Source organism: Oncorhynchus mykiss, chromosome 5 (genome assembly GCF_013265735.2).
Source record: "Oncorhynchus mykiss isolate Arlee chromosome 5, USDA_OmykA_1.1, whole genome shotgun sequence".
Classification (NCBI taxonomy): Eukaryota; Metazoa; Chordata; class Actinopteri; order Salmoniformes; family Salmonidae; genus Oncorhynchus; species Oncorhynchus mykiss.
In genome coordinates this window covers 36,796,750-36,822,734 of record NC_048569.1, presented here as the reverse complement: position 1 = coordinate 36,822,734, position 25,985 = coordinate 36,796,750, and the positions used below count along the sequence as shown (strand labels likewise).

Sequence of the window (25,985 nt, the reverse complement as noted above, 5' to 3'; positions counted from 1 at the left end):
TGCTTTTATGGAGGCGTAGGTTAATGTTTAATGGCATTGTAATAGTTACACATTGAGAGCTATTGCCTACATGGTGCTATGTACTGCTCAAACTTGCTCAGAGGACTGTGAGAAACCCACTGGCAACCAGTCTGTTCCAGAGGCCTGAGAGACACCAAGGTAAGAGAAGGATCTGATATTTTACTATTTGGGTGATGGACGGCTCAATCGTGGCAACAACAACAACAAAAATGCTACAAAGAGTGAGGACAGGGAATAACTCAGTCTGATTGGTTTGTGTATTTTCATCAACTGCACCTGTGCTACATAAGCTAAAGGAAGTGTCCAGAGATGTTACACGCGTTGAACGCTGTTGCTTTGAAGGCTGAGGAATTTGCATGGCAGTAAATACATAGCACTGAAGGGAGGTATTATCTGGCTGAGAAATTCCAGTCTTTTGTGTTGCTGGTTTAATTTTGTTGGCTGCAGGCAGCACAAGCTTCACAGAGAGGGATGTGCTGCATTACAGTGTGCTCACATATATTGTAGCTACAGTTCTGCAGTGAGGTAGGGTTTGATGCAGGCAACACATCCGCGCTTTTCTAACAATTAACAGGTCTCTCTGTTACTGGGAAACAGTCAAGTCAATAAATGATTCAGTGTCTATATATTTACCAAATGTCCTTAACTAAATAGCTAATAGTGTCAGTCAGTCCTTGGAAAAAGTCTGCATCTCAGTGGAAATATTCTTCCTTAACAATGATGGGTAATTGGTAGCTTATGATATGACATTTGTCAAATAAAAAGTGTTTGAAAACATAATGTGTTTCTATGTTATTTAAAGCATTGCAGATGACAGTATGTAACGATGGGGGTTGTGTATGTCAGTTGTGATCATGTGCAATGGTGAGAGAGTTATGGTCAGCTAGAACGGGTCATATCTTTTGGCAACACTAAATGGGCAGTTTGGTGCGTGGGTGACTGTTCACTGTTGCCCACTGAAGCTGAGATGTGTCTGTATGTGAATTTATCATCCTACATTCAACAGTAACTCACCTACACCTGGTGCTAGTATCTACCGATGAATGTGACACAGCGATAAAGAGCATATCATTTTCATCGACTGTTGTTGTTAAAGTATCAAATCTGCTCTGTATTCAACACAGACACAGACATTCCCCATAAATGTTGTTTATTACATGTTGCTTAAAAATGTAAAAATAAAGAAAAATGCTTATCACATGTTGCTTATCATATGCTGCTAATTCAAATAATAGAAATCAATAAAACATTTTTTATTTGAAATTCAAAGTGCTTCTTCAAACACAAAGAGAAACACAATAAACCACACCCAAAAAATAGATGTGTTACTGAATGGGCACAGAACAAAGTTTTTCTTATATATTTATTTTTAAAAAAATCTCTTGTTGGTCAGTCTTGTATAGTGTGGGTTATGACTGGTTGATTTGAAATAGTCACACTTGAAGAGTGCCTGTTTTTTCCCCATTTTACTTCGGCCTACTTATTCGCTCTGCTGTTATTACTTACACAAAGTGTACAAAACACCTTCCTCAATTTGTCTGGGCATGAACTCTCAAGGTGTCAAAAGCGTTCCACAGGGATGCTGGCCTATGTTGACTCCAATACTTCCCACAGTTGTGTCAAGTTGCCTGGATGTCCTTTGGACGGTGGACCATTCTAGATGCACATGGGAAACTGTTGAGATTGAAAACCCCAGAAGCGTTGCAGTTCTTGACACAATCAAACCGGTATGCCTGGCACCTACTACCTACCATACCTTGTTCAAAGGTGCTTACATCTTTTTCCCCCTCTGAATGACACACATACACAATCCATGTCTCAACTGTCTCAAGGCTTGAAAATACTTATTTAATCTGTCTCGTCCCCTTCATCTGCAGTGTTTTGAAGTGGATTTAACAAGCGACATCAATAAGGGATCATAGCTTTCACCTGGTCAGTCTTCGTCATGGAAAGAGCATCAAAGGGGGACTATAAGATTTTGACTTATGGAACACCAGGAAATTCATTTGGAGATGGTTTCGGATACTAAAGTAAAGATTCCTAAAATCAAGAAGTCGCTGCCGTCAAGAAATTGTTGCAGCTCTATGCAGTACTGTACAGTGCATTCCAAAATTATTCAGACCCCTTGACTTTTTCCACATTTTGTTACGTTACAGCCTTATTCTGAAATTGATTAAATCGTTTCCCCCCCTCAATCTACACAATAACCCATAATGACAAATGAAAACACAGGTTTTAAGCAATGGTGGCAAATGTAAAAAAATATATATAAAAAAAAATGAAATATTACATTTACATTAGTATTCAGACCCTTTACTCTGTACTTTGTTGAAGCACCTTGGCAGCGATTACAGCCTAGAGTCTTCTTGGGTATGATGCTACAAGATTGGCACACCTATATTTGGGGAGGTTCTCCCATTCTTATTTGCAGATCCTCTCAAGGTCTGTCAGGTTGCATCGGGAGCGTTCGGGTTCAAGTCCGGGCTCTGGCTGGGTCCCTCAAAGACATTCAGAGACTTGTTCTGAAGCCACTCCTGCATTGTCTTGTCTGTGTGCTTAGTGTTGTTGTCCTGTTGGAAGGTGAACCTTTGCCCCAGTCTGAGGTCCTGAGTGCTATGGAGCAGGTTTTAGTCAAGGATCTCTCTGCTTTGCTTCGTTTATCTTTACCTCGATCCTGACTAGACTCCTAGTCCCTTCCTCTGAAAAACATCACCACATCATAATTCTACCACCACCAAGCTTCACCTTAGGGATGGTGCCAGGTTTTCAATCTTGGTGTCATCAGACTTGAGAATCTTGTTTCTCATGGTCTGAGAGTCCTTTTGGCAAACTCCAAGCAGGCTGTCATGTGCCTTTTACTGAGGAGTGGCTTCTGTCTGGACACTGTACCATAAAGGCCTGATTGGTGGAGTGCTGCAGTGATGGTTGTCCTCCTGGAAGGTTCTCCCATATCCACAGAGGAACTCTGGAGCCCTGTCAGAGTAACCATCGGGTTCTTGGTCACCTCCCTGACGAAGGCTCTTCTCAACTGTTTGCTCAGTTTGGCCAGACGGCCAGATATAGGAAGAGTCTTGGTGGTTCCAAACTTCTTCCATTTAAGAATGATTGAGGCCACTGTGTTCTTGGGGACCTTTCAATGCTTCAGACATTTTTTGGTACCCTTCTCCAGATCTGTGCCTCGACACAATCCTGTCTCGGAGCTCTACGGACAATTCCTTCAACCTCATAACTTGTTTTTTTGCTCTGGCGTGCACTGTCAACTGTGGGACCTTCTAAAGACAGGTGTGTGCCTTTCCAAATCATGTCCAATCAATTGAATTTACCACAGGTGGACTCCAATTAAGTTGTAGAAACATCTCAAGGATGACCAATGGAAACAGGATGCACATGAGCTCAATTTCAAGTCTCATAGCACAGTGTCTGAATATTTGTGTAATTACTGTATAAAAAATAAATAATAACATTTTTGCTTTGTGATTATGGGGTATTGTGTGTAGATTGATGAGGGAAAAAAATATTTAATCCATTTTAGAATTAGGCTGTAACGTAACAAAATATGGATTAAGGGAAGGGTCTGAATACTTTCTGAATGCACTATTTCTCCAATATCTATACAGTACAGTGCAAGCTGTGGTGGCAGGTAGCCTAGTGGCTAGAGTGTTGGGCCAGTAACTGAAAGGTTGCTAGATCGAATCCCTGAGCTGACAAGGTAAAAATCAGTTGTTCTGCCCCGGAACAAGGAAATTAACCCACTGTTCCTAGGCCGCCGTTGTAAATAATAATTTGTTCTTAACTGACTTACTTAGTTCAACTCTTTTGGGATAGGGGGCAGCATTTCCACTTTTGGATGAATAGCGAGCCCAGAGTGAACTGCCTCCTACTCTGTCCCAGATGCTAATATATGCATAGTATTATTAGTATTGGATAGAAAACACTCTGAAGTTTCTAAAACTGTTTGAATGATGTCTGTGAGTATAACAGAACTCATATGGCAGGCAAAAACCTGAGAAAAATCCAACCAGGAGGTGGGACATCTGAGGTTTGTAGTTTTTCAAAGCTTGGCCTACCAAATACACATTGAGATATGGACAAAATTGCACTTCCTACGGCTTCCACTAGATGTCAACCGTCTTTAGAAACTTGAATGAGGATTCTACTATAAAGGAGGGGCTCATGACCTCTTTGAGTCAGTGGTCTGGCCTTGGCCTTGGTCTCATGACGCGCACTCCCGACAGAGTTACCTCTCTTTCCAGTGCTTTTCTTCAGACAAAGGAATTCTCCGGTTGTAACATTATTGATGTTTTATGTTAAAAACATCCTAAAGATTGATTCCATACATAGTTTGATATGTTTCTAAAGGACTGTAACGGAACTTTTCGAGTTTTTGTCTGGACGAAGTGCCTGCGAAGAATCATGAAGACGGATTACTGGGCTGAACATGCTAACAACAAGTGGCTATTTGGACATAAATGATGGACTTTATGGAACTTTATGGAACAAATCAGTCATTTATTGTCAAACTGGGATTCCTGGGAGTGTCTTCTGATGAAGATCATCAAAGGTAAGTGAATATTTATGGTGTTGTTTCTAACTTCTGTTGACTCCAAAATGGCGGATATTCCTCTGGTTGTTTTGGGTTCTGAGCGCCGTTCTCAGATTATGCTTTTTCCGTAAAGTATTTTTGAAATCTGACACAGCGGTTGCATTAAGAAGAAGTCTATCTTTAATTCTGTGAATAACAGTTGTATCTTTTAACAATGTTTATTATGAGTATTTCTGCAAAATCACCGGATGTTTTGGAATCAAAACATTACTGCACGTAAGGCGCCAATGTAAACTGAGGTTTTGGATATAAATATGCACATTATCGAACAAAACATACATGTATTGGGTAACATGATGTCCTATGAGTGTCATCTGATGAAGATCATCAAAGGTTAGTGACTAATTTGATCTATATTTCTGCTTTTTGTGACTCCTCTCTTTGGCTGGAAAAATGGCTGTGTGTTTTTTTGACTTGGCTATAACCTAACATAATCATATGTTGTGCTTTCGCTGTAAAGCATTTTTTAAATCAGACACAATGGGTAGATAAACAAGATGTTTATTTTTCATTTGCTGTACTGGACTTGTTAATGTGTGAAAGTTACATATTTTTTAAAATTATTTTTGAATTTCGCATGCTGCCTTTTCAGCAGAATGTTGTGGAGGGGCTCCGCTAGCAGAACGCCTGCCCTAGAGAGGTTAAATAAAAATACATTTAAAAAAGCTTTGGAAAATTCTCATTAAGTACATCAAAAGGCTCTTATCTGAATTTAAATTTCCAACCAGCTAGATTACATTTTTTTTTCTCCAAAAACAACCTTCCTTTTCAAAAGGTAGAGACTACCCTCTCACCAATGGCACATCTGTGTGACTGTTTGATATAAATATGTTTAACTTTCTTATCGCAACATGTCAAAGCTTGTGATTAGCATTGCCCCAAGGTCAGAATCAAATTTGATAAAATATTTATGCCTGTTTTTAAATAAATATGCCTCTTTTTATTACATTCTTTAGTCAAGTGAACCTTGCCCTCAGTAAGTGGACCTGGTTTACACAGGCTGACAAATTCAGATATTTTGCAATAATTGGTCTTCTGACCAATCAAATCAGATCTTTTGCAAATATTTAGGCAAAGAAATCAGAGTTGGGAAGCCTGTGTAAACCCAGTATCAGATTTCAACAAAATAAATTGTGCTGAACAAAATATAAACACATGAGTTCCACATAATTTATTAAAGAAGTGAAACTTTAGCAAAGACAAAACAATAAACAATAAACTAACAACCAACGAACCGTGACTACAACACTAACTCAAAACATAAACAATATCCCATAACCCAAAGGTGGAAAAAATGCTACTTAAGTATGATCCCCAATTAGAGACAATGATAGCCAGCTGCCTCTAATTGGGAATCAAGCCAAAACCCCAACATAGAAAAAACTACCTAGAACCCCGCATAGAAAATATAAACTAGACTAACCCCCCAGTCACGCCCTGACCTACTCCACCATAGAAAATAAAGGCTCTCTATGGTCAGGACGTGACAATGCACCATGCAACAATTTCAACGATTTTACTGTTACAGTTCAGTTAATGAAATCTGTCAATTTAAATAGTTTAAATAGGCCCTAATCTAGCGATTTTCATGAATGGACAGAGGCACATCCATGTGTGGGCCTGGGAGAGCATAAGCCCACCCACTTGGGGGCTAGGCTCACTCACTGTGAAACCAGGCTCGGCCAGTCAACAAAAGGGCTTTATTACAGACTGAAATACTCCTCTGGTTCATCAGCTGTCCGGGTGGCTGGTGTCAGACGATCCTGCAGCTGAAGAAGCCAGATGTGGAAGTTCTGGGGTGGCGTGGTTACAATTGGTCTGCGTTTTTGAGGCCAGTTGGACGTGCTGCTCTAAATTATGTTAGAGGCGGCTTATGGTAGAGAAATTAATATTACATTCTCTGGCAACAGATCTGGTGGACATTCCTGCAGTCAGCATGCCAATTACACACTCCCTCAAAACTTGAGACATCTGTGGCATTGTGTTGTGTTACAAAACTGCACATTTTAGAGTGGCCTTTTATTGTCCCTGGCACAAGGTGCACCTGTGTAATGATCATGCTGTTTAATAAGCTTCTTGATATACCACACCTGTCAGGTAGATGGATTATGTTGGTAAAGGAGAAATGCTCACTAACAGGGATGTAAATAAATTTGTGCATATTGAACATTTATAGCATCTTTTATTTCAGATCATGATACATGGGACCAACACTTTACAAGCTGCGTTTATATTTTTGTTCAGTGAAGTTAGGGGAAAACTGTATCTTGTTGGGTTGATATACTTAAAGGAGTACTATTGTGTTTACTCTCTAGATAAGGTTAGGACACTGTTGAGTAGTAGTAGTATTAGTATTTATTAGGATCTCCAATTAGCTGCTGCCGAGGCAAACAGAACTCAAAACAAAACAAATGAAATAGATGACTGTACATTGCGCTACATTTACATCACAATTTAGTCATTTAGCAGATGCTCCCATCTCAAGATAGCCAGGTGAGACAACCAAGTATCACATATCATTATAATACATAATAGAATACAAAATACATAAAAGTATCTGTGTCTCTTCACAGTCCCCATCGTGCCGATGGGGAGTTATTTTATCTGGTTTTGAATCTGGTTTTAATGCTTGCTTGGGTTATCTCGGGTGGCAGAGAGTTTCATGTAGTCATGGCTTTATTTAATACTGTGCGTTTTCCAGCCTCTGTTCTGGACCTGGGGTCTTTGAAGAGACCTCTGGTTGCATGTTTTGTGTGGTACAGATGAGTGTCCGAACTGTGTGCCAACTACTTGAACAGACAGATCGGTGCCTTCAACATATCAATACGTCGCACAAAGAGCAAAAGTGATGCAGTCAATCTCTCCTCAACTTTGAGCCAGGAGAGATTGACATGCATGTTACTGACATTCACTCTCATGTTACTATATCTAAGTGCAATACCTGCTGCTCTGTTCTGGATCAACTGCAGTTTGCCTATGTCCTTCTTTGCCACACCTGACCATACAACTGGGCAGTAGGCCAGGTAAGACAAAAATAGGTTGACTGAGATGTGAAGAAAGCAATGTGAAGAAAGCAAAGCAAGCCTTATGACCTCTTCTCATTTTAGCAACCATTGAGGCTATATGACAGCGTGTTATCTAGGGTTACACCCAGCAGTTTAGTCTCCTCAACTTGCTCAATCACCACATTATTCAATAATATATCTAGACATATATCTAGAGGTTTAGGATTGAGTGAGTGATTTGTTCCAAAAACGTTACTTTTTAAAATATATTTAGCACCAGCCTATTGCTAGTTACCCATTCTAAACTGACTGGAGCTCTATGTTAAGGGTGTCAGTTATTTATTTTAATGTCGTAGCCGACATGTATGCTGTTAAATTGTCAGTGTACATAGACACACTGGCTTTATTCAAGGTCAGCGGAAAGTCATTAGTAAAAACAGAAAAACAATAATGGCCCAAGCCTGCTGCCATGCGGTACACCACACTCAACTGTAATTGCATTAGAGAGGCTTCCATTAACGAAAACCCTATGTGCTCTGTTAGATAGTTAACTCTCAATCCATGATAAGGCAGAGGAGCTAAATCCATAACACTTAAGTGTTTTCAGCAATAGGTTATTATGAATAATATCAAAAACTGCACTGAAGTCCAACAAAAAAGCTACCACAATCGTATTATTATAAATGAATTTTAGCCAGTCATCAGTCACTTGTGTCAGTGAGGAGTGAGAGGAGTAGTAATGGCATGGTTTCATATCTGAACAGAATGTAAGAATTGACCAACAACTCACACTGTACAATTGTGATGCACTGTCTTTTGCCTTTGCTCATGTGTTTTGCAATTTTGAGAGTACTTTTGTGTGGGGGTGTTTCTATGTGTTTATATAACTCCCTTCATTTGAGATTGACTGTAATATGATGTCCTGTGTTTCCCTGACAGAAAGATGGTCCATAAGTCCATAGTGGTGGGTCTGGTTGTGCTGCTGGTGGCTGCCGTGAGCACCTTCGTGGGTGTGTTCTTTGGGCTGGGGAGCAGGTCGACCTCAAATGACCATTCCTACTCCAGGGCTGCTGTGGCAACTGATGCTGGCCCATGCTCAGAAATCGGCAGGTAAGAACTCTCACGCAAACACATACAGTATATACAGTACCAGTCTCATACATTTCCACACCAACAAATGACTAATTGAAATGTTTTTGTAGACATCCAGACACAAAGATACCGGTTTCAAAGCATGCTGTTCCAAGCAGGCCTACTAAGTTTTTCTTGGTCTGAACATATATTGGCTCCTGCTTCTGAGTCTATTTATGTTCATCCGTCATCTCAAATCCTTCCCATTTTGTCATGATAATTCATTTTGTCTGTGTAAACTGCCTGCTGTTTCTTTATGAACTAGTGCATTGTATGCAAATTAGGGCCACTGAATATAAACTTTTTTTCTGCGTGGGTGTGTCTGTAAATCTCAGAGACACATTGCAAAAAGGTGGCTCTGCAGTGGATGCATCTATTGCTGCCTTGCTGTGTGTTGGGCTGATGAACGCCCACAGCATGGGCATTGGTGGAGGACTCTTCTTCACTATCTATGATGCCAAAACTGGTACAGTCAGAGCCCTAATCCTTGACTTAAAACTACACCATATTTATCTTTATTGATGTCAACAATTCCAACAATGACGCCTGAACTAAAAACAGGAAATGTAAAACCTTGGTGTGATGTTCAAAAGATGATTTTGACTTCCTTCAAAGGAAAGGTAGAGACCATTGATTCCAGGGAGACGGCTCCCGCCACCGCGACAGAGGACATGTTTGGGAATAGCACTCAGTTAGCCAAGAAAGGTAATGTTTTACCAGTTACCTAACACCAGAAAATGGATGAAAGGCGTATCTTTACAATGAGTGATGGCCTTGCGATAAGAGTCAAAAGATACAGAGATAAGAGTTGTACAGGAACGTTTGGCAGTAATGTTTGGCAGTAACGTTTGGCAGGAGGGTTGTCCATCGCCATACCAGGGGAGATCCGTGGGTACGAGCTGGCACACGATCGCCATGGAAAATTGCCATGGAGAGAGCTGTTCCAGCCTGCAATCCAGTTGGCACGGAAGGGCTTTCCTTTGGGCAGGGCATTGGCCACTGCTATCTCCAAGAACAGAAAAACCATCACTAGTGACACAGCTTTATGGTAAGAATGCCTAGAAGGGAGACATAATATGGAGTGGTGATCTGAGTTACTGTACAGAGGGTCAAGTTTTCACATGAGGAGATAATCCCCTTTTAAGATGATTTTTGCCCTTATTCCCAAACATGAGAGCTCAGTGTCTCATATGTTGTCTCTGACATCTCTGTTTTTGGTCTCTCTTTAAGTGAGGTGTTTTGTGACAAAAATGGTGTCATCCTGAAGGAAAACGACACCATCACCTTTACTAAACTTGCTGACACCTATGAAACAATAGCAAATGAGGGGCCTAATGCTTTTTACGAAGGCCCACTGGCAGAGAACCTTGTGAGGGACATTCAGTCAGCAGGTTGGCTTCTCCCTTATATCTACCAAATATTAACAAACCGCAATTTTGATTGAATTTCATTCAGGGTCTGCTGGCTGATCATCTTAACAGAAACAGTGTCTTATTGTCTGTTTACCGGTATGTGTTTCAGATGGTATCATCACACTGGATGACCTAAAGAACTACAAGCCTTTTTTGGATGAGCGTCCTCTCAATTCTAATGTGGGGGAGTACATCATGTATGTGCCCAACGCCCCAGCCAGTGGCCCTGTCCTGTCCCTCATGCTCAACATCCTGGATGGCAAGTCTTCAACCTGATGACACAGAGTTGTAATTCAACATCAAACTGTGGCTGTTCTATTTAAGGAGGTTTGGAAAAATATTTGAGTCACATTTGGACAGCCTGTCACTCTCATGCTACAGTACAAATGTATTAGAGATGTGGCAGCTGCTCCAGATAGGAGTAATTAAGAACCAAAGATAATTGTTTTCTGAGCCATCACACCCGAGGCACTCTGCTCTGCAGGCCTGGTGCTCCGTCAGCACTGTTAACTGCGGAAAATGATGCTGAACTGTTCATTACCATTATAGCAGCCCTGGTCTATCTCATCCCGTTACTGTATGCTCCATGTCTCTCTCTTGACCATGCATATTCAGATAGATAACCACCTTCTGTTCGGTGGTGGTGCTGCTGACTGACCAGTAATTGGTGTGTAAAAATACATCTCCTCTTCTCATCCCCAGCTCTGTTTCAGCTTCACATTAATGCCCGGGGTCTATTGGATATCTAGTCAATAGAGTACTTCCTCCAGACTCCCTCTCTCTGCTGGTTCCCAGTACAGTAGCTATATAATATGACAGTGTCTGTCAAGGGATTAGATGGAAACTTTATTCCAGAGTATTTAAACTACCTAATTAAACTAAACCGTCTCTTCCTGTGGCTCCTCTGCCTGGCCGCCCCACTTACAGTGGCTCTCTGCCTCTACCGCAAACACTAATCTGACCAATTTACCTCTAATTGGACACAGACGAGTGGTGGGGGAATCACATAACACTGGCATGCCAGGGCCCGCTCAAGCCCTTCATCCTGACAGTTCTCCATGACTTCTGCTACTGCCTGTCAGCTGAAATTCATCAAACAATTCCATTTGGTTACAGTTCTCTTTTGTTTTTTCCCATCCTCTCCTCCTCTATGGCTGTGAGCTAAAACAGTTCTAACACTGAGAGTCTGGAATAGGGAAACAGAATGAACAGAACTTTTATATCGAGAGTAAAACCCTTTGAATGTCAACTTCACCTGATCAAATTGAACGTACTCTGTTATTGTTTAATAAATGTAAAGATGGTGCCTATGGTTGAACTGGTTACTGTTTTCAGGATACAACTTCACCTCAGACAGTGTCTCCAGCACTGAGAAGAAGATCCTCACGTACCACCGCATGGTTGAGGCCTTCCGATTTGCTTACGCCAAGCGAAGCATGCTGGGAGATCCAAACTTCCTCAGCATCTCTGATGTAAGTCTCACCCCCATCTTCCCCAGAGTTTATATTCAATAGTACTCTCAATCACTTACTGATCATATTCAATCAACGGCTCATAGTACTGTATGTGTTGGAATGTCATGGGTCAATAAGTTCATGTTCATTGGAGACAGTTAATATGGATATGATTTCAGGTAGGCCTCCGAGCTACAGCAAATAAATAAAGGTAAGAGGGATGCTTGGTAACAATGCCAAAAAATCCAACAAAAGGGCTTGCCAAGAAAAACTTACAGAAGGACTAATTCAAAGTTGAAAGGAGTTGGAGCACTCAACAAAAAAGGCAGTGATTTATTTTTCTCAGCTTTAATCCATTGGATGAGCAGTTACAGGTGACTGACCCAACAATTGCACTCAACTCCTATTTTTAGCCGAGTGGCCTATTGAGACACAACCATGTGAAATTAAACAATAACAGTGTCAATGGCTAATAATAACACAGAATAATAGTAACAAATATCAGGTGTCTCGTTGATTAATAGGCCCATATCAAAATAAACAAAGGTGATATTTGGGTGTCTGTGAAAACAACGGCAGAGAGACACAAACAATCATGGCGACATTATGGAAACGAGGACAATGAAAAATCATAGTTTAACCCCTATTCCTGCACCAAAGGAAATACAGATGAGCTTCGTGATTTACATAAATTCACCAAAAACCCACACATGGTTATATTAAAAGTATTGCACTTTTAATGTAGCCTACATTTGGCCAGCTAATAGCCTGATCATAGATGAAACAACATTGTAATCCTGTTTTCTTGGTAAGCCCTTTTATTAAATATGCTCACATAAGAGAGTTGATTGGATTATTGATTGAAATGAACTTCTGTCTACCAAGAGACTATTTGTACAGGTGCTATGTTGGCATTTCTGTAAATGCAAACCAGTACAGCTTCATCATTCTAGACTGTTCTAAATGGTTAGTTTTGTTATTGGGCATTCATTTGAGACTCATTCTCTTGTCCCCTCGCCTGTTCAGCTCATCCGCAACATGACCTCAGATTACTTTGCCGATGCCCTCCGTCAGAAGATCACAGATGATACCACCCATCACATGAACTACTATGAGCCAGACTACTTTGTCCCCGAGAACCACGGGACAGCACATCTGTCTGTGGTGGCAGAGGACGGGAGTGCAGTGGCAGCCACCAGCACCATCAATCAATTGTAGGAATCATGTCTCAGTTAAACATTTGATTAGAAAAATGAACTGGAGCTAGTCCTCATTATCATTATTTTCTACTTCCTCCTTAGTTTTGGCTCCAAAGTCATGTCACAATCTACAGGAATCCTCCTCAACAATGAGATGGATGACTTCAGCTCCCCTCTCATCACCAATGGCTTTGGAGTGCCTCCTTCACCAAACAACTTCATCAGACCAGGTAAGGGCTACATCTGTACAGACGCCACACTTATCAGTTCACCACCCGGCTCTAATAGCAGAAATTGGTACTTGGTGGTGGGTAAGGATGGGCCTAACTGCCTTGTTATCTCTCCCCAGGTAAGAGGCCCTTGTCTTCTATGTGTCCAGCCATTCTCTTTGACAAGAGGAACAACAATGTCAAGATGGTGGTGGGGGGCTCAGGAGGAACAAAGATCACCACGGCAACTGCCACGGTACATCAGGCTACAATGCCCTGTCATTGCTGTGTGAAAGTACTCTAATACTTTCTTTGCATTCTACCAAGTTGTCGTCCGTGACTAAATTGTTGGCTGTTCATTCTGCAGGTGATTCTCAACACGCTGTTCTTTAACTACGACCTGAAGAAAGCTGTGGCAGATCCTAGAATCCACAACCAGCTGAGTCCTAACACTACACTGGGAGAGCCCGGGTTTGACGAGGTGGGTTAGAAGATTGACGACAGTGAATTCACATACTCCACAGTGCATAAAAAGGAGTGTCACAATGAGTAAGCTTTCTTTACAGATGGTGATGGCAGGTCTGGCTTTGAAGAACCATGAGACAGAGTTCCTGACAGCCACAGGGGCTGTGGTTCAGGCAGTGCTGCGCCAGGGAGACCAGCTCCAAGCTGAATCCGACCCCAGGAAATGGGGCTACGCTGCTGGGTACTGAGACCAACCACAGACCCCTGCTCCCACGAACTGAGGCAAACCACACACCTCTGCTCTCACAGACAGGCTGGCTGATTGGGCTTATGATTCAGATGAAAGCCACATCTACAATAAGGCTGTGACAATACCAGTATCGCAATATTTTTTCCATGGCAAAAATGAATACACGAAGCAGATCTCTCTTTGGTCCTTTAAAAACCTGCTGTACTGTATGTAAAATATTGTGTGCTGTAGATAGAAAACATATACATCGGACTCTGGATGACAACATAATGATATTTGTTTCCAACATTAGGGCTGTTTTCCTGATGAAGTTAATCCGCTTCGCGATATTGGTATCGTCCTGGCCCTACTCTATAGACTATATTACAAACCAAGAGAAAAACGTTCAGATTCCTGTCATCTCAGCAAAGACCTACGACCTACAGTATGACCTTAGTCCTCTCTGGTAAGCCAGGGTCACCTTTCTCCCCTCATTGGTGTCATTAGAAAGTGGAGAGAAGCTACCCTCCAACGTCTCCTATCCCTCCAGTGCCTCAGTCTGAGATCCAGATCCTGAGATAGAGCTATTCATTCTCCACAGTCCTCCTCCACTCTGCGGTACTATCTGTACCATCTCAATATTTCTTAGTAACTGTGCCAACACTATATCAATGTTTTTCTTTCACTGCAATCTTTCATGGATTTTCAGTCAGGATTTTCATTTTGAGATAATAGATGATTATAATCACGGTTTGCCTTAAACCAAATGTTATATTCTGTAAAATAAATATATATATATTATTTGTGTTGCTTTTGAGAAGACATGTTATTGGTTCAAGATTAATAATTCACAAGCCATACCCATATAACAGTTTTATGATGTAATGTTAACAAGACTGCAACAATCTTATAAGCATTGACCAACAATGAAAACACAGGAAGACAGAAACAAAGTTTAAAATAATAACAGAGGGCTTACTTCATGGTTCAATTGTTCTCATGATACGACTGCAAAGTGCAATGTTTGTTTACCATTTGTTAATTTATGTTGGTAAAATACACCATGTAGGCTATACTAATAAATAGATTCGCCCACAGCCTTATTCTAAAATTGATTATATATATATATATATTTTTTAAACAATAGAAATACCATATTTACATAAGTATTCAGACCCTTTGCTATGAGACTCGAAATTGAGTTCAGGTGCATCCTGTTTCCATTGATCATCCTTGAGATGTTTCTACAACTTGATTGAAGTCCATCTGTGGTAAATTCACACACCTGTCTATATAAAAGGTCCCACAGCTGACAGTGCATGTCAGAGCAAAAACAAAGCCATGAGGTTGAAGGAATTGTCCGTAGAGCTCCGAGACAGGATTGTGATGAGGCATAGATCTGGGGAAGGGTACCCAAAACATTTCTGCAGCATTGAAGGTCCCCAAGAACACAGTGGCCTCAATAATTCTTAAATGGAAGAAGTTTGGAACCACCAAGACTCTTCCTAGAGCTAAGCAATCAGGGGAGAAAGGCGTTGGTCAGGGAGATTACCAAGAACCCAATGGTCACTGACAGAGCTTCAGAGTACAGAGAGATCCTTGATGAAAACCTGCTCCAGAGCGTTCAGACTGGTGCGAATGTTCACCTTACAACTGGACAACGACACTAAGCACACAGCCAAGACAATGCGGTTTTGGAATAAGTCTCTGAATGTCCCTGAGTGGCCCAGCCAGAGCCTGGACTTGAACCCGATCGAACATCTCTGGAGAGACCTGACAATAGCTGCGCAGTGACACTCCCCATCCAACCTAACAGAGCTTGAGAGGATCTGCAAAGAGGAATGGGAGAAACTCCCCAAATACAGGTGTGCCAAGCTTGTACTGTAGCATCATACCCAAGAAGACTCAAGGCTGTAATCGCTGCCAAAGGAGCTTCAACAAAGTAGTGAGTAAAGGGACTGAATACTTATGCTAATGTGATATTTGAGTTTTTACATTTGCAAACATTTCTAAAAGCCTGTTTTTGCTTCGTCATTATTGGGGTATTGTGTGTAGATTGATGGGGGGGAAAAACAATTTAATACATTTTAAACAAGGCTGTTACGTTAAGAAATGTTGAAAAAGTCAAGGGGTCTGAATACTTTCCAAAAGCACTGTATAAGTTACCAGAAATCTATTTGCTAAACCACCAACGTTTCTGCATCACATTGCCTATACCATGACAACACATTTATTGATGATCATTTTTTATCTTGTAAGGCTAAGTGTTACATAACTTTTTCCCCACACGTTTTCAAAAAACTATATATTGCATGTGTTTACTTGATGCATGTTATTTGGACAGTAAACATGAAACCATTATGCCATAATAGCATAGAGGATAACAAGAAAACTAATGTAAACCAAACCGGAAACTATTCTCAGTGGCACCATATCAGGGATATAGTGAATGTGTAGCATAGACCATATACTCTATGACCAAATATAGCAAACAAAAAGGGACAAGGTCTGTCAGAAAATATTGAACCTGTGTCTATTGTCTTTAGCGTCATGTTCTGGACATAGTCTATGTGACGTACTATGGACAACGGGGCAAAGTGCTGCAGAGCTACAGTTTATGACTTTAACAATAATTTCCCACCAACAAGAGTTCAGTAAACGCTCATGACATGACCTCAACAATACTGTCTCTTCTGACAGGGTCATACCACATCTCTCACTGTATTAGTGGAGGGAAAGGACCATAAAGCACTTAAACCTTTGGAGAGCAGGATACAAAAGAGACAAAACCACGAGGCAAAGCTTTTAACAACTATTTTACAGCTTTGGCATGCCCTGGACAGAGAATATGCTGTATTGGAGAGTTGATTAAGGCTTTAGTCAAGCATTTCCACGAGTGTTCGAGATGGTCTGATTCACGAGAGCCTTACTGTCATTCAGCTAAACCTGATGAAACACTCTGCCACATACCAAAGACTGAGCTCCTTTACTCCAAATTATCCCACATGAACACCAGACACCAGCACCTAACACTGGGTAGCAGATTTGCATGTTTTCATAATTCACATCTAGCGCCTGGGAGGATCCACTTTGGAGATCATTACTCATTCATGAGCTCCACTATTGAAACACATCTCATTACTATTGCCTTTGTCTCTGTCGGGGGGGGGGGGGGGGGGGGGGGCTGTTCTCACCTCTTTTAGGGCAAACAGAAAAAATATAACTAATTAGTATTCAACTCAGACACAACATGCTGAAAGTTAACACTAGTTGAAGTTTTAATAGACCTGGAGGGGACCTATATAAATCTGTACATTTGTGACAACAGGCCTTGGTGAGGTCAATTAAATACATAAAAAGCTAGCACAGTACTCTCACAGTATCAACATCAGTGCTCATTACTTTTCACATTTTGGTAATACGTGCCATTAAAGCTTTTGCAAGATTGCACACTATCACTATCGCACCAGAATTCATTCAGCCCCTCTAACCGATTTACTTGCTATTTCAGATGTTGATTCTATTACAATGTACTGTGAAAGGGGGCTGCAGAAAGCCTGTTTTATCTTAATGAAAGTGTGAGTCTCAGAGTATTGCTACTACACTCCAGAGAAGGACTAATAAATTCACTTGGAGGATTGTGTTGTTACATGTTCTGCCTGAATCTGACAGGTCCTTGTGGTCACAGCAAGAGCCCCATGATACCACAGGCTGACAGGCAGTACTGACCTTCTGTTCCCATGTCAGTTCCTTCAGGACCTCACTATACTCTATGTGTACTGTGCAGTAAGTCCTCAAGAACAAATATGTACTGTATGTACTTTGTAAAATGTGAAACTCCATCCATTTGAGTGCCAAAGTGAGAGGCCCCCCAAAAAAGCCCAAACTATTTTGTCAAGAGGCACATTTGATTCTTCTTAAGGCTCTTGGACTGTTGGTTTAGAATAAGGCTCTTGGACTGTTGGTTAAATATATAAAGATAAATGAACTATAAAAATACATCTCACTAAAATGATGATCCCCTTGGATCTACTGCAGTGTCCTGAGGCCCACTATTTGGCTGTAGACCTGAGTAAGGGAACACCTGGTCCCGGGAACCTCTTAATGTCCTGGTTTTCTATTGGTCAGTAGCCAGCAGCTTTGCCCTGCTTTCTGCCGTCTGACACAGCTGTGATGCATTTGTCCTCCTTGGCCACAGCATTGACCACGTTGAAGAAGTATGGGTAGTCTGTCACTCTGTGTCCAATTAACTTTAGGGCCTCTATCACAGACTGAAAGCACAGACAGACAGTTAGTTAGGGTAAAACAAGCACCACTCGCAATCCTTACCTATTCCACGTTATGGTTTGATTGCAATGAAGCAACACTTACACAGTGTACATTTAAAAAATAAAAATATACATTTTTTAGAGGTGGATCAGCTTAATATTGCGGAGAGAATGTTTCTTGAACTTGGTATCTGTTTTTATTTATCAAACTTTTCTTTAACCATTTATGTTCTTTAATGCAGGGCTGACATACAAGTTCCTTACTTTTCTCAAATGGTCACTGCTCTCAGGCAATCAATTGCAGTGACCTTGGCTGTCATTTTCATTGGTTTACTGAGAGGATACGAACATGGGAATTACCTTATCAAAGGCAGGCTCAAAGTTCACGTTGTTGTTGCCGTCAACAAACACTACAGGAGCAGCAATGGCCTCTTTCAAACTCATCCCCAACCAAAGGTGGTTCATGATTGACTGAAAGGAGAGAAAAAAGAAAGAGAGCGAGAGAGAGCGTGAGAGAGAGCGAGATGGATGGATTTGATGAGGCCCTATGGATCCCTTTCTCAGTTTTTCAGAAGGCAATGGGTGGAGAAGGAACAGTCAGACTTGTAAAACTGGTAGAAATGTAATCTAGACTCACCAGGGCCATGGCGGTGGTGATCATGCTGCCCCCAGATCCCCCAATTACAAGGGTATTCTTTCCAGAGCTGGAGCTCAGTATAGCTGGAGCCATTGAAGAGGGAGGTTGTTCACCTGTGAGAAATTAGATATAATCATATGCACAGATATCACCCATAGACTTATATAATAAGATATCACCCCATGAATACCAGTTAGAGGTTAGACAGGTAGGCCTACGTGATACATTCATTTAAAAACATTTAATCTACCTGCACTGACTCTCTCTGCTCTAAAACAGAAGTCCGCCAGCTCATTGTTAAGGATGATGCCTGTTCTAGGAGAGTAAATCGCTGCACCAAAACTGCGAGGAGAGAAAGAAAGACTGTTTTGTTAGCCAAGTGAAGAGTACACAACTCCAAAAGCTGCAGTGTTAGCTGGTTGGTTTGCCGTCAGGACTGTCCTCCTATTCATATTTAGAAGGAGATTGTGTTCTAATACAGTAGACAGTGTTCTATTTAGAGGGATGTAGCTACTGTTCTGTAATGTTCTCTATCTCAGCGAGGGTAGAGGTTCACATTTGGTTGATGGTGCTTGTGACAGAGACTGCAGATCCATCTTCAGCCAGGACTGACACGTGTGTGGTCCCAAAGCGGTCAGGGGAAGGTGTGATGTTGTAGTAGGAGTTGTTATAGGTACGGTTTTTACTGATCAATAACCTGATCCGATCAGCAAAATCTGAGTCCACCATATACGATGCATCCTACATTAAAAAAAAGATTTCACAAATTAGTGGGTGAAAAGTACAGAATACACTTAAAGAGAGGCCGTTCTTCTCAGATCCTTACTTTTTTAGGGTTGAAGACAGGATCGCGGACGCGTCTCCTCTGTCCGTTAGCAAATTTAGCTGCCTCAATGTAGCAGTGATAGGTTAGGACCTTCTGGTCCCCCTCCATGGACCTGGGGGTGAAATGAAACCCTGGGAAAGGTCACAAACAGCCATTCAAATCTCTACTACTCGATGAAGGGACATTTTGGAACTGTTCAATGATGAGCTACCACGATGATTTGAGTTGAAAGACTTGAGAAAGTATTTGATCATGCACCTTTAATGATGTTGAGAATAAAGGCAAGCATGGCTCCCCCTGCTGGAGGTGGAGGGATGTGCATCTGGTAATCTCCCAGAGGAACAGTCCAGGCATCTTCCACTCTGACTTGGAATGACTTCAGATCCTCCATGGTTAGGGTCCCACCTAAAATATAATGGGGAACAAAGTATGTCTATCCATGTGAGCAATCCAGACAAGAAAACATAACAAGCTGGAGTTTTCATATACATTTTTGGGGGATATAATTTGTTCCTTCCTTCTTTCTCCCTCTCGCTCTCTCTCATTTACACATACAAACCTCACCCACCTGCTGCTTTTACATCTTGGATCAAGTCAAGTCCAATTTGGCCAGTATAAAAGGCATCTGCTCCTTGTTCTGCAATGGTTTCCATGGTTTCCGCCAGCTTAGGGAACTTCAATATGTCCCCCATGCCCAGCACCGTTTTGTTCTTGTTGCAGAACACCTCACTGGGAGAGGGGAATGCATTCATTATACCATAGCAACCATAAACTGGGAAAAGACAATATAACAAACATAAACATGCACATGTAGCCAATGCCATAGCCTATTACTTGGATGTTAAGCGACTTCACTGGATTACAGAGATAGAACAGAGAAGTAGCTACCGCCAACAAACATTACATCTCTGTTTACCACCTAATTTCATAAATATCTCCCTTCCTAAGCAGCTTGTGGAAACTCATTAGCATCTCAAATTATCCCTGAGTATATGTGAATCCCCCTGTCCGTCTGCTGGGGTGCCAAGGGCACTTTCTCTATGCAGATCTTGTGCTACTGCTTAGACTTCTGTTCTGTAAGAGGAGGAGAGAGGGGAGGAGAGCGGGGAGCTGAGGGGATACAACCCCCTTTGATGTTAATCCCAGGGCTGGGCTTTAGGAAAGCCTCTGCAGTCTGTCTGTGTATAGTACCGCACAACCATACGGATGAGAACTTGGTCTGAGCCAACAGATAAAGACTACAGCAGAGCAAGTTTATTATTAGCTTCATTGCTAGGGTAATAGGACAGGATATCTGGCAGGATATCTGGACTTCTCTGACTGAGATACATGCACTTTGAAACAACTTGGTTGACTTTTAATTTGGGAGAATGCCTGTTTTAGGAAGGAGTACAGTTAGAATGAAAACAAATGGAACACATTTGAGTTCCTGTGTGTCAGTGTGATATGTTGTACTACCAGAGTGATGTTGCTTTCACCAGGTTTTCTATGATTGGGAAGTTAAGGAGGCGTCCCAGGAAGGGCGGCAGAGGGAATCCCTCTCTGGCCAGTCTAATGGTGGGCTCAAACAGCCTGGCCCAGGGCAGCTTCCCATACTGTCTGTGAACCACCTCATACCCACGCAACTCTCCAGGAACGCCAATCCATTGACTACCTACCAGGGGCCACAAAGTCAGAAGAGGCGTAAAGCACAAGCGAGAAGAGACATGGGATGCCACACTCCAGGACAGAGAGCAATATTAAAGGGTTACAGAAATGGGCTTGTGGTTTGTTCACATTTGATGTAAGAAAGACTAAAAGACATTTCTACTTTAGTGGTCTTGGAGTAATTTGAATCAGTTGTTGTCATGCAATGTTTACATATTCATTCTGAATACTGATCCTTCCATCAAGCCATTCATTCATTCCTCCACCGATTGGCAAGTCTACCTACCTGTGATAAATGTGACAGATGTGGGACAGCCCTTCAGCAGGTCAGCTTTGAATAACTGTGGGACAGTCTCTCTCGAACTGAAGGTTTTCACCTTACCTGAGAATAGATTGATAAAGAGATGTAGAGGTCACACAATTCCACCACAAACATTATTGTCTAAACCCTACACGGTACAGTAACACAGAAGCAAAGAACAGTAAAGAACAGACTCACCAAATGTATCCCTAACAGTAAATATAGAGCCTCCTCCCAGGCCCATGCTCTGAGGGTTGACCAGTGAGGTGCACAACAGAGCTGCAATGGCCCCATCTACTGCCGACCCTCCTTCTAGCAGTATGTCTCTGGAAACACAGCACATATTACAGCAGCTTTTCCCAAACTCGGTCCTCAGGACCCCAAGGGGTGCATGTTTTGGTTTTTGCCCTAACACTTGTAAGGGGAAAAATCCTGTATAACCTCTTTAAGCTTGTTTAGCAGAGACAATGTAATGAATTTAATATTTCTTAATGGTTAACTTTGTTATGCACATGCGCTGTAAATGTCCACTGTCTTGTAAGAAGGAGCAGGCATTTTTCCACTTTGACTCTGTGTGGAGAGATGAGGTGAACAGATGCTGGCTTGAACAGAGAGGAGCAACAGAACTAACGTTATCACTTGTTTGTGCGCTATGACCTCACACACCCGATACACACAGCCACAAGAAGAAAACAAGGTAGCTTACGATGCCCTGGTCTGCTGGGGAGGGGTGGAACGAGCCATGACTTAGCATTTTTAGGTCTAGTATATAACACATCAGCATTTCCTGTATCATCGGGCTCTCAACTAATCACCTACGGGGTGGTTCGTTGACCAGCTCCATTATTGCTATAATTAATCAATGTTGTAAGTATGATTGTTTGAAGAAATAACAAAGTCTCTCCTTATTGGTTAGAATTTCCACGATGCACTGCACAGTTGATTTAAATGATCAAAGCTTGATGATTAGTTGATTAGCTGTGTAGTGTTAGGGCAAAAACCAAAACATGCACCGCTTGGGGTCAAGAGGACAGAGTTTGGGATACCCTGCATTACAGTATAACTTCAATGCTCCACTATAAACAATACTTGACAGGGTAACACTGACTGTGTGAACATAGGCTACACGCACACACACGCACTTCACAGCTTCCTGTAGTTGAGTAATTTCACTGAAACTTAAGTTATGTTATGTTCAAGAGAAAGTCAGAATGACAAATCCCATGCCAAGAGGCAAGTTTGGGCCATGCACCATGTCTCAACCCCCAGAGCACAGCTAACAGAGGAAACCGACTATTTCTGAATACCACTCATCATATCTAACACGTTACTTTTATATGGGTCCTTGTTTTCACTTTGGTCGTTTGAGGAGTTTTTTTTATTTTTACATATGGATATTTTAAATCAGAGGTTTGATCAGGGTTACATTAAAGATGGTCATAATCACCGAGGATGACAAACATTTGCCAACTGATGAATTTGCCTGGGGGTCATTGAATGAAGAAAAAATATATATTTCAGATAGAAAGCAAAGAGGACCCAGTAAAATAATTGAATATGCCTATATAACCTCTCTCTATGGTAGTAGAATTCAAAACTTTTGAAGACTTTTCTCCTCAGTCTAAGAACACAGGGTCAAGTGAAGCATTCACTGCAATTCTATCTGTTTCTACTGTTGTCTCGCCATTTCCTGTTAATGGAACATCATTTTTGGCATGGGCTCACTGGTGAAAAAGATCCTACATCTACAGTGAACATACAGAACAATAAGAACACTGGTTCTTTCCATGATAAAGACTGACCAAGTGAATCCAGATGAAAGCCAGGACCCCTTATTGATGTCTGGCGGGACTTTTCCGGGTCATTAAAATAGGGTCATAAAAATATTATGACTCAGGTATTAAAAGCCTTGTGTCCTTTCTCATTTCCTCTCTTTGTTAAACAACAATAAAGGGGACAGTAATGAGGATCTGAGGCCATGGTGTCATCACACAGCTTGTTTGGTTTATACATGTACATTCAGTGCAAATGTCCCACCAAACAGAAGTATGTCCAACTATAACAGTCCTTACATCCTCTCTCCTCCAGTCAGGTGGTGCATGTTGGGTAATCTGTACCCCTAGAGTGTCTTCATGTCTCATTGTTTGCGAAGGATAAAGATAGTTTCACACAACTGAAGAAGGAAATGGATTGCTGAAGAGCGACAACTTTTGCAGCTGATCGTAATAGTATCTAGCTGCAGCCCCGCAGCAACCTGTCACTAAAACTAGCCTGTCACTATAACCTATAATATCGCCATTTACTGGCTGTGGTTAATCCCTATCACATACATGAGAACTCATTTACATAATTTATCCAGAGCGTTTTAAAGCATGGAATCTAACTTTTTCAACTTCCCAGCCTCCCTTTCCTCTCCTCGTTCCCCAACTCTCTTTCCTTATCTCCTTTCTTTTCAAGCTTCCTTTTCCTCCCTTTCCTTATCTACTTTCCTGTCCTAGCTCCTTTCCACCTTTCCTAGCGCACTTTCCTCACTTAATTTTTCCTTTCCTAATTTTCTTTCCTGTAATTATTTGCTCGCTGGATGCATCTTGCCAATAGGGGACATATTATGACCTTCAACACAGAAAAGCATGGTGTGTGCTCTACCACTACCTGTTCAGCTAACAAAGCTGAATATTTTCTGTTGCTTGGGGAGCTGACTTCAAGCTTGATTTGATGCTACTTATTTAAGGTCATGGTAGCCCTCACATTAACAAAATGGTAATGCCAAGTTAGGGATTATATCGAAGGAATGTAAAGCTCAAGCCATTGAATACACAAAACATGTCTGTGTGCTTAAAATACATGGGAAAAGTCACAGATAAAAAAAACATAACAAATGTTTATTGTAGGACATTTTCTGAATTTACAGACATTGTCGTTGACTGGCACACTTGATTTGTTTTTTTGTAATACAAGTAAAGCTATAGATCTGATCAGTCACAGTTGAATCAAGTCACTTGGGTTCAATGCAATTCAATGAAATGTTCTTCAGCCCATAATCTCCATGACAGACTATCAAATCTCTTAATCCGTTTACAGTTCACTAGTCTACATCTTATATCTCACTGCACCTTGGCTCGGTTGAAAATAAATAGTCTACAAAGATTCTAATGCCTGCAGTAAAGATTGAGTATCCCTGCAATATTGACATTTCAATGTATGTTGTACAGTACAGGATAAGGCACATGGCTTGAACCTGTAGCCTAAAGAGACCAGTTGAGCCATTTTACAGAACCATCAAACACCTGTTCAGACCAAACACCTATTGATAACAGTGAAAACTTCAAATAAGATGTACCTCACAAGCTGTAACTTCTTAGAAAAAAAAGGTGCTTTCAGCTGTCCCCATAGGATAACCTTTTGAATGACTATTTTTGGTTCCAGGAAGAACCCTTTTCGGTTCCATGTAGTACTCTGTGGAAAGGGTTCTACATGGAACCCAAAAGAGTTTTACCTGGAACCAAAATGGGTTCTACTTGAAACCAAAAATGATTCTCCAATGGGGACAGCTGAAGAACCGTTTTGGAACCCTTTTTTTCTAAGAGTGTATCTAACTATGCAAAGCAACCGTACTCTACTTTACCTGCCAATCTCTGAGCAAAGTTGAGAGTCCGCAGAAACCGCCGCGTTCTTGAAGGTGTCCTCCGAGCATCCTCGGTGGATAAATACATCGAAGGCTATGCAGAGACAAATGGATATTATAGCACCCAATAAACCAATACAGAGACAGCAACCAAACTGCCAGGGCTTATATCTGGCCATACTTTCAGGAGTAAAACTTTTCCAAGAGCACTTTCTGCCCAGCGGAGAATGGTATTGTATAGTCCCGTCACAGGAGCGCGTGGTACAGTAGCCAATGAGCCCTCCAATTTATGCACCAAATCCCCCTCCCCCACGCGTAAAAAAAAAAGAAAAGAAATCAGTCCTCAAGAAGTTAGTAAATATGGTATTCTCTTGAGACGTCAGATATTAGATGACATCCTATGTGGCATATTATACATTTCATAGGCTTATCTTCATTCATGTTTTAAACCAGGGTGTTCAACCGGGGGTCCGCAGACGGAAGCACTGCAGGGGGTCCACGAAAAAAGAAATAAATACATATATTAGTGTAACGACCCTGGGTTTATAAGCGCGGAAATCGACTCTGCCGCACGAGCATGCTTTTGCGGCACAGTCGATAGCGCGCCGGACCTCGGGCTAGAAGGTCGAGGATTCGAGACAGAAGTGTCAGAAGTGATCGGACCTTGCATCCACGACAGTGCGTGTGTTTGGCCGGCGAGCGCGTTCCTGTAAGACGTAAAGTCGCAAGCTAGCGCGAGGACGCGCTCTTTGGAAGGAGGGAGTAGTGTAACGACCCTGGGTTTATAAGCGCGGAAACAACTTCAGTGCACCTTGGCATAGATTCTACAATTGTCTGGAACTCTATTGGAGGGATGCGACACCATTCTTCCATGAGAAATTCTATCATTTGGTGTTTTGTTGATGGTGGTAGAAAACGATATGTCTGGCGCAGCTCCAGAACTTCCCACAAGG

General features: G+C 41.6%; 2 protein-coding genes across 3 annotated transcripts; one reads left to right on the top strand and one right to left on the bottom strand.

Annotated features, from left to right (window-relative positions):
• Nucleotides 1-29: 29 nt before the first annotated feature.
• On the top strand, nt 30-14,724 carry ggt1b (gamma-glutamyltransferase 1b). Its single transcript, XM_021602660.2, has 13 exons — nt 30-159; nt 8,569-8,739; nt 9,096-9,226; nt 9,376-9,465; nt 9,616-9,808; nt 9,991-10,151; nt 10,282-10,431; nt 11,508-11,644; nt 12,653-12,840; nt 12,928-13,055; nt 13,175-13,290; nt 13,402-13,515; nt 13,601-14,724. Exons 2-13 carry the CDS (start codon nt 8,573-8,575, stop codon nt 13,745-13,747), a joined length of 1,722 nt encoding a protein of 573 aa, XP_021458335.2. The 5' UTR covers nt 30-159; nt 8,569-8,572; the 3' UTR covers nt 13,748-14,724.
• Nucleotides 14,725-16,982: 2,258 nt separating this feature from the next.
• On the bottom strand, nt 16,983-25,372 carry ggt5b (gamma-glutamyltransferase 5b). Of its 2 annotated transcripts, XM_021602658.2 has the most exons (12): nt 25,033-25,370; nt 21,606-21,733; nt 21,393-21,488; nt 20,918-21,113; nt 20,028-20,188; nt 19,718-19,864; nt 19,460-19,590; nt 19,190-19,374; nt 18,884-18,975; nt 18,634-18,746; nt 18,357-18,467; nt 16,983-17,999 (listed from the first exon to the last, which is right to left on the bottom strand). In XM_021602658.2, exons 1-12 carry the CDS (start codon nt 25,209-25,211, stop codon nt 17,853-17,855), a joined length of 1,686 nt encoding a protein of 561 aa, XP_021458333.2. In that variant the 5' UTR covers nt 25,212-25,370; the 3' UTR covers nt 16,983-17,852. The 2 variants fall into 2 exon arrangements, with proteins under 2 accessions (XP_021458333.2, XP_036833293.1); XM_036977398.1 differs by lacking the exon at nt 21,606-21,733 and having other exon boundaries at nt 17,547-17,999; nt 25,033-25,372.
• Between the last annotated feature and the right edge of the window lie 613 nt (nt 25,373-25,985).

What these genes read in the sequence shown, in the direction of transcription:
- ggt1b (XM_021602660.2), top strand. Translation starts at nt 8,573, where the DNA reads ATGGTCCATAAGTCCATAGTGGTGGGTCTGGTTGTGCTGCTGGTGGCT. An exon ending in ACCAGCACCATCAATCAATT is followed by an intron (nt 12,841 to 12,927) that starts GTAGGAATCATG and finishes CTTCCTCCTTAG; the next exon opens with TTTTGGCTCCAAAGTCATGT. An exon ending in TCACCACGGCAACTGCCACG is followed by an intron (nt 13,291 to 13,401) that starts GTACATCAGGCT and finishes TTCATTCTGCAG; the next exon opens with GTGATTCTCAACACGCTGTT.
- ggt5b (XM_021602658.2), bottom strand. Translation starts at nt 25,211, where the DNA reads ATGGCCAGATATAAGCCCTGGCAGTTTGGTTGCTGTCTCTGTATTGGT. An exon ending in GTGAAAGCAACATCACTCTG is followed by an intron (nt 20,189 to 20,917) that starts GTAGTACAACAT and finishes CCCCTCTCCCAG; the next exon opens with TGAGGTGTTCTGCAACAAGA. An exon ending in AGCAGAGAGAGTCAGTGCAG is followed by an intron (nt 18,747 to 18,883) that starts GTAGATTAAATG and finishes AATTTCTCACAG; the next exon opens with GTGAACAACCTCCCTCTTCA.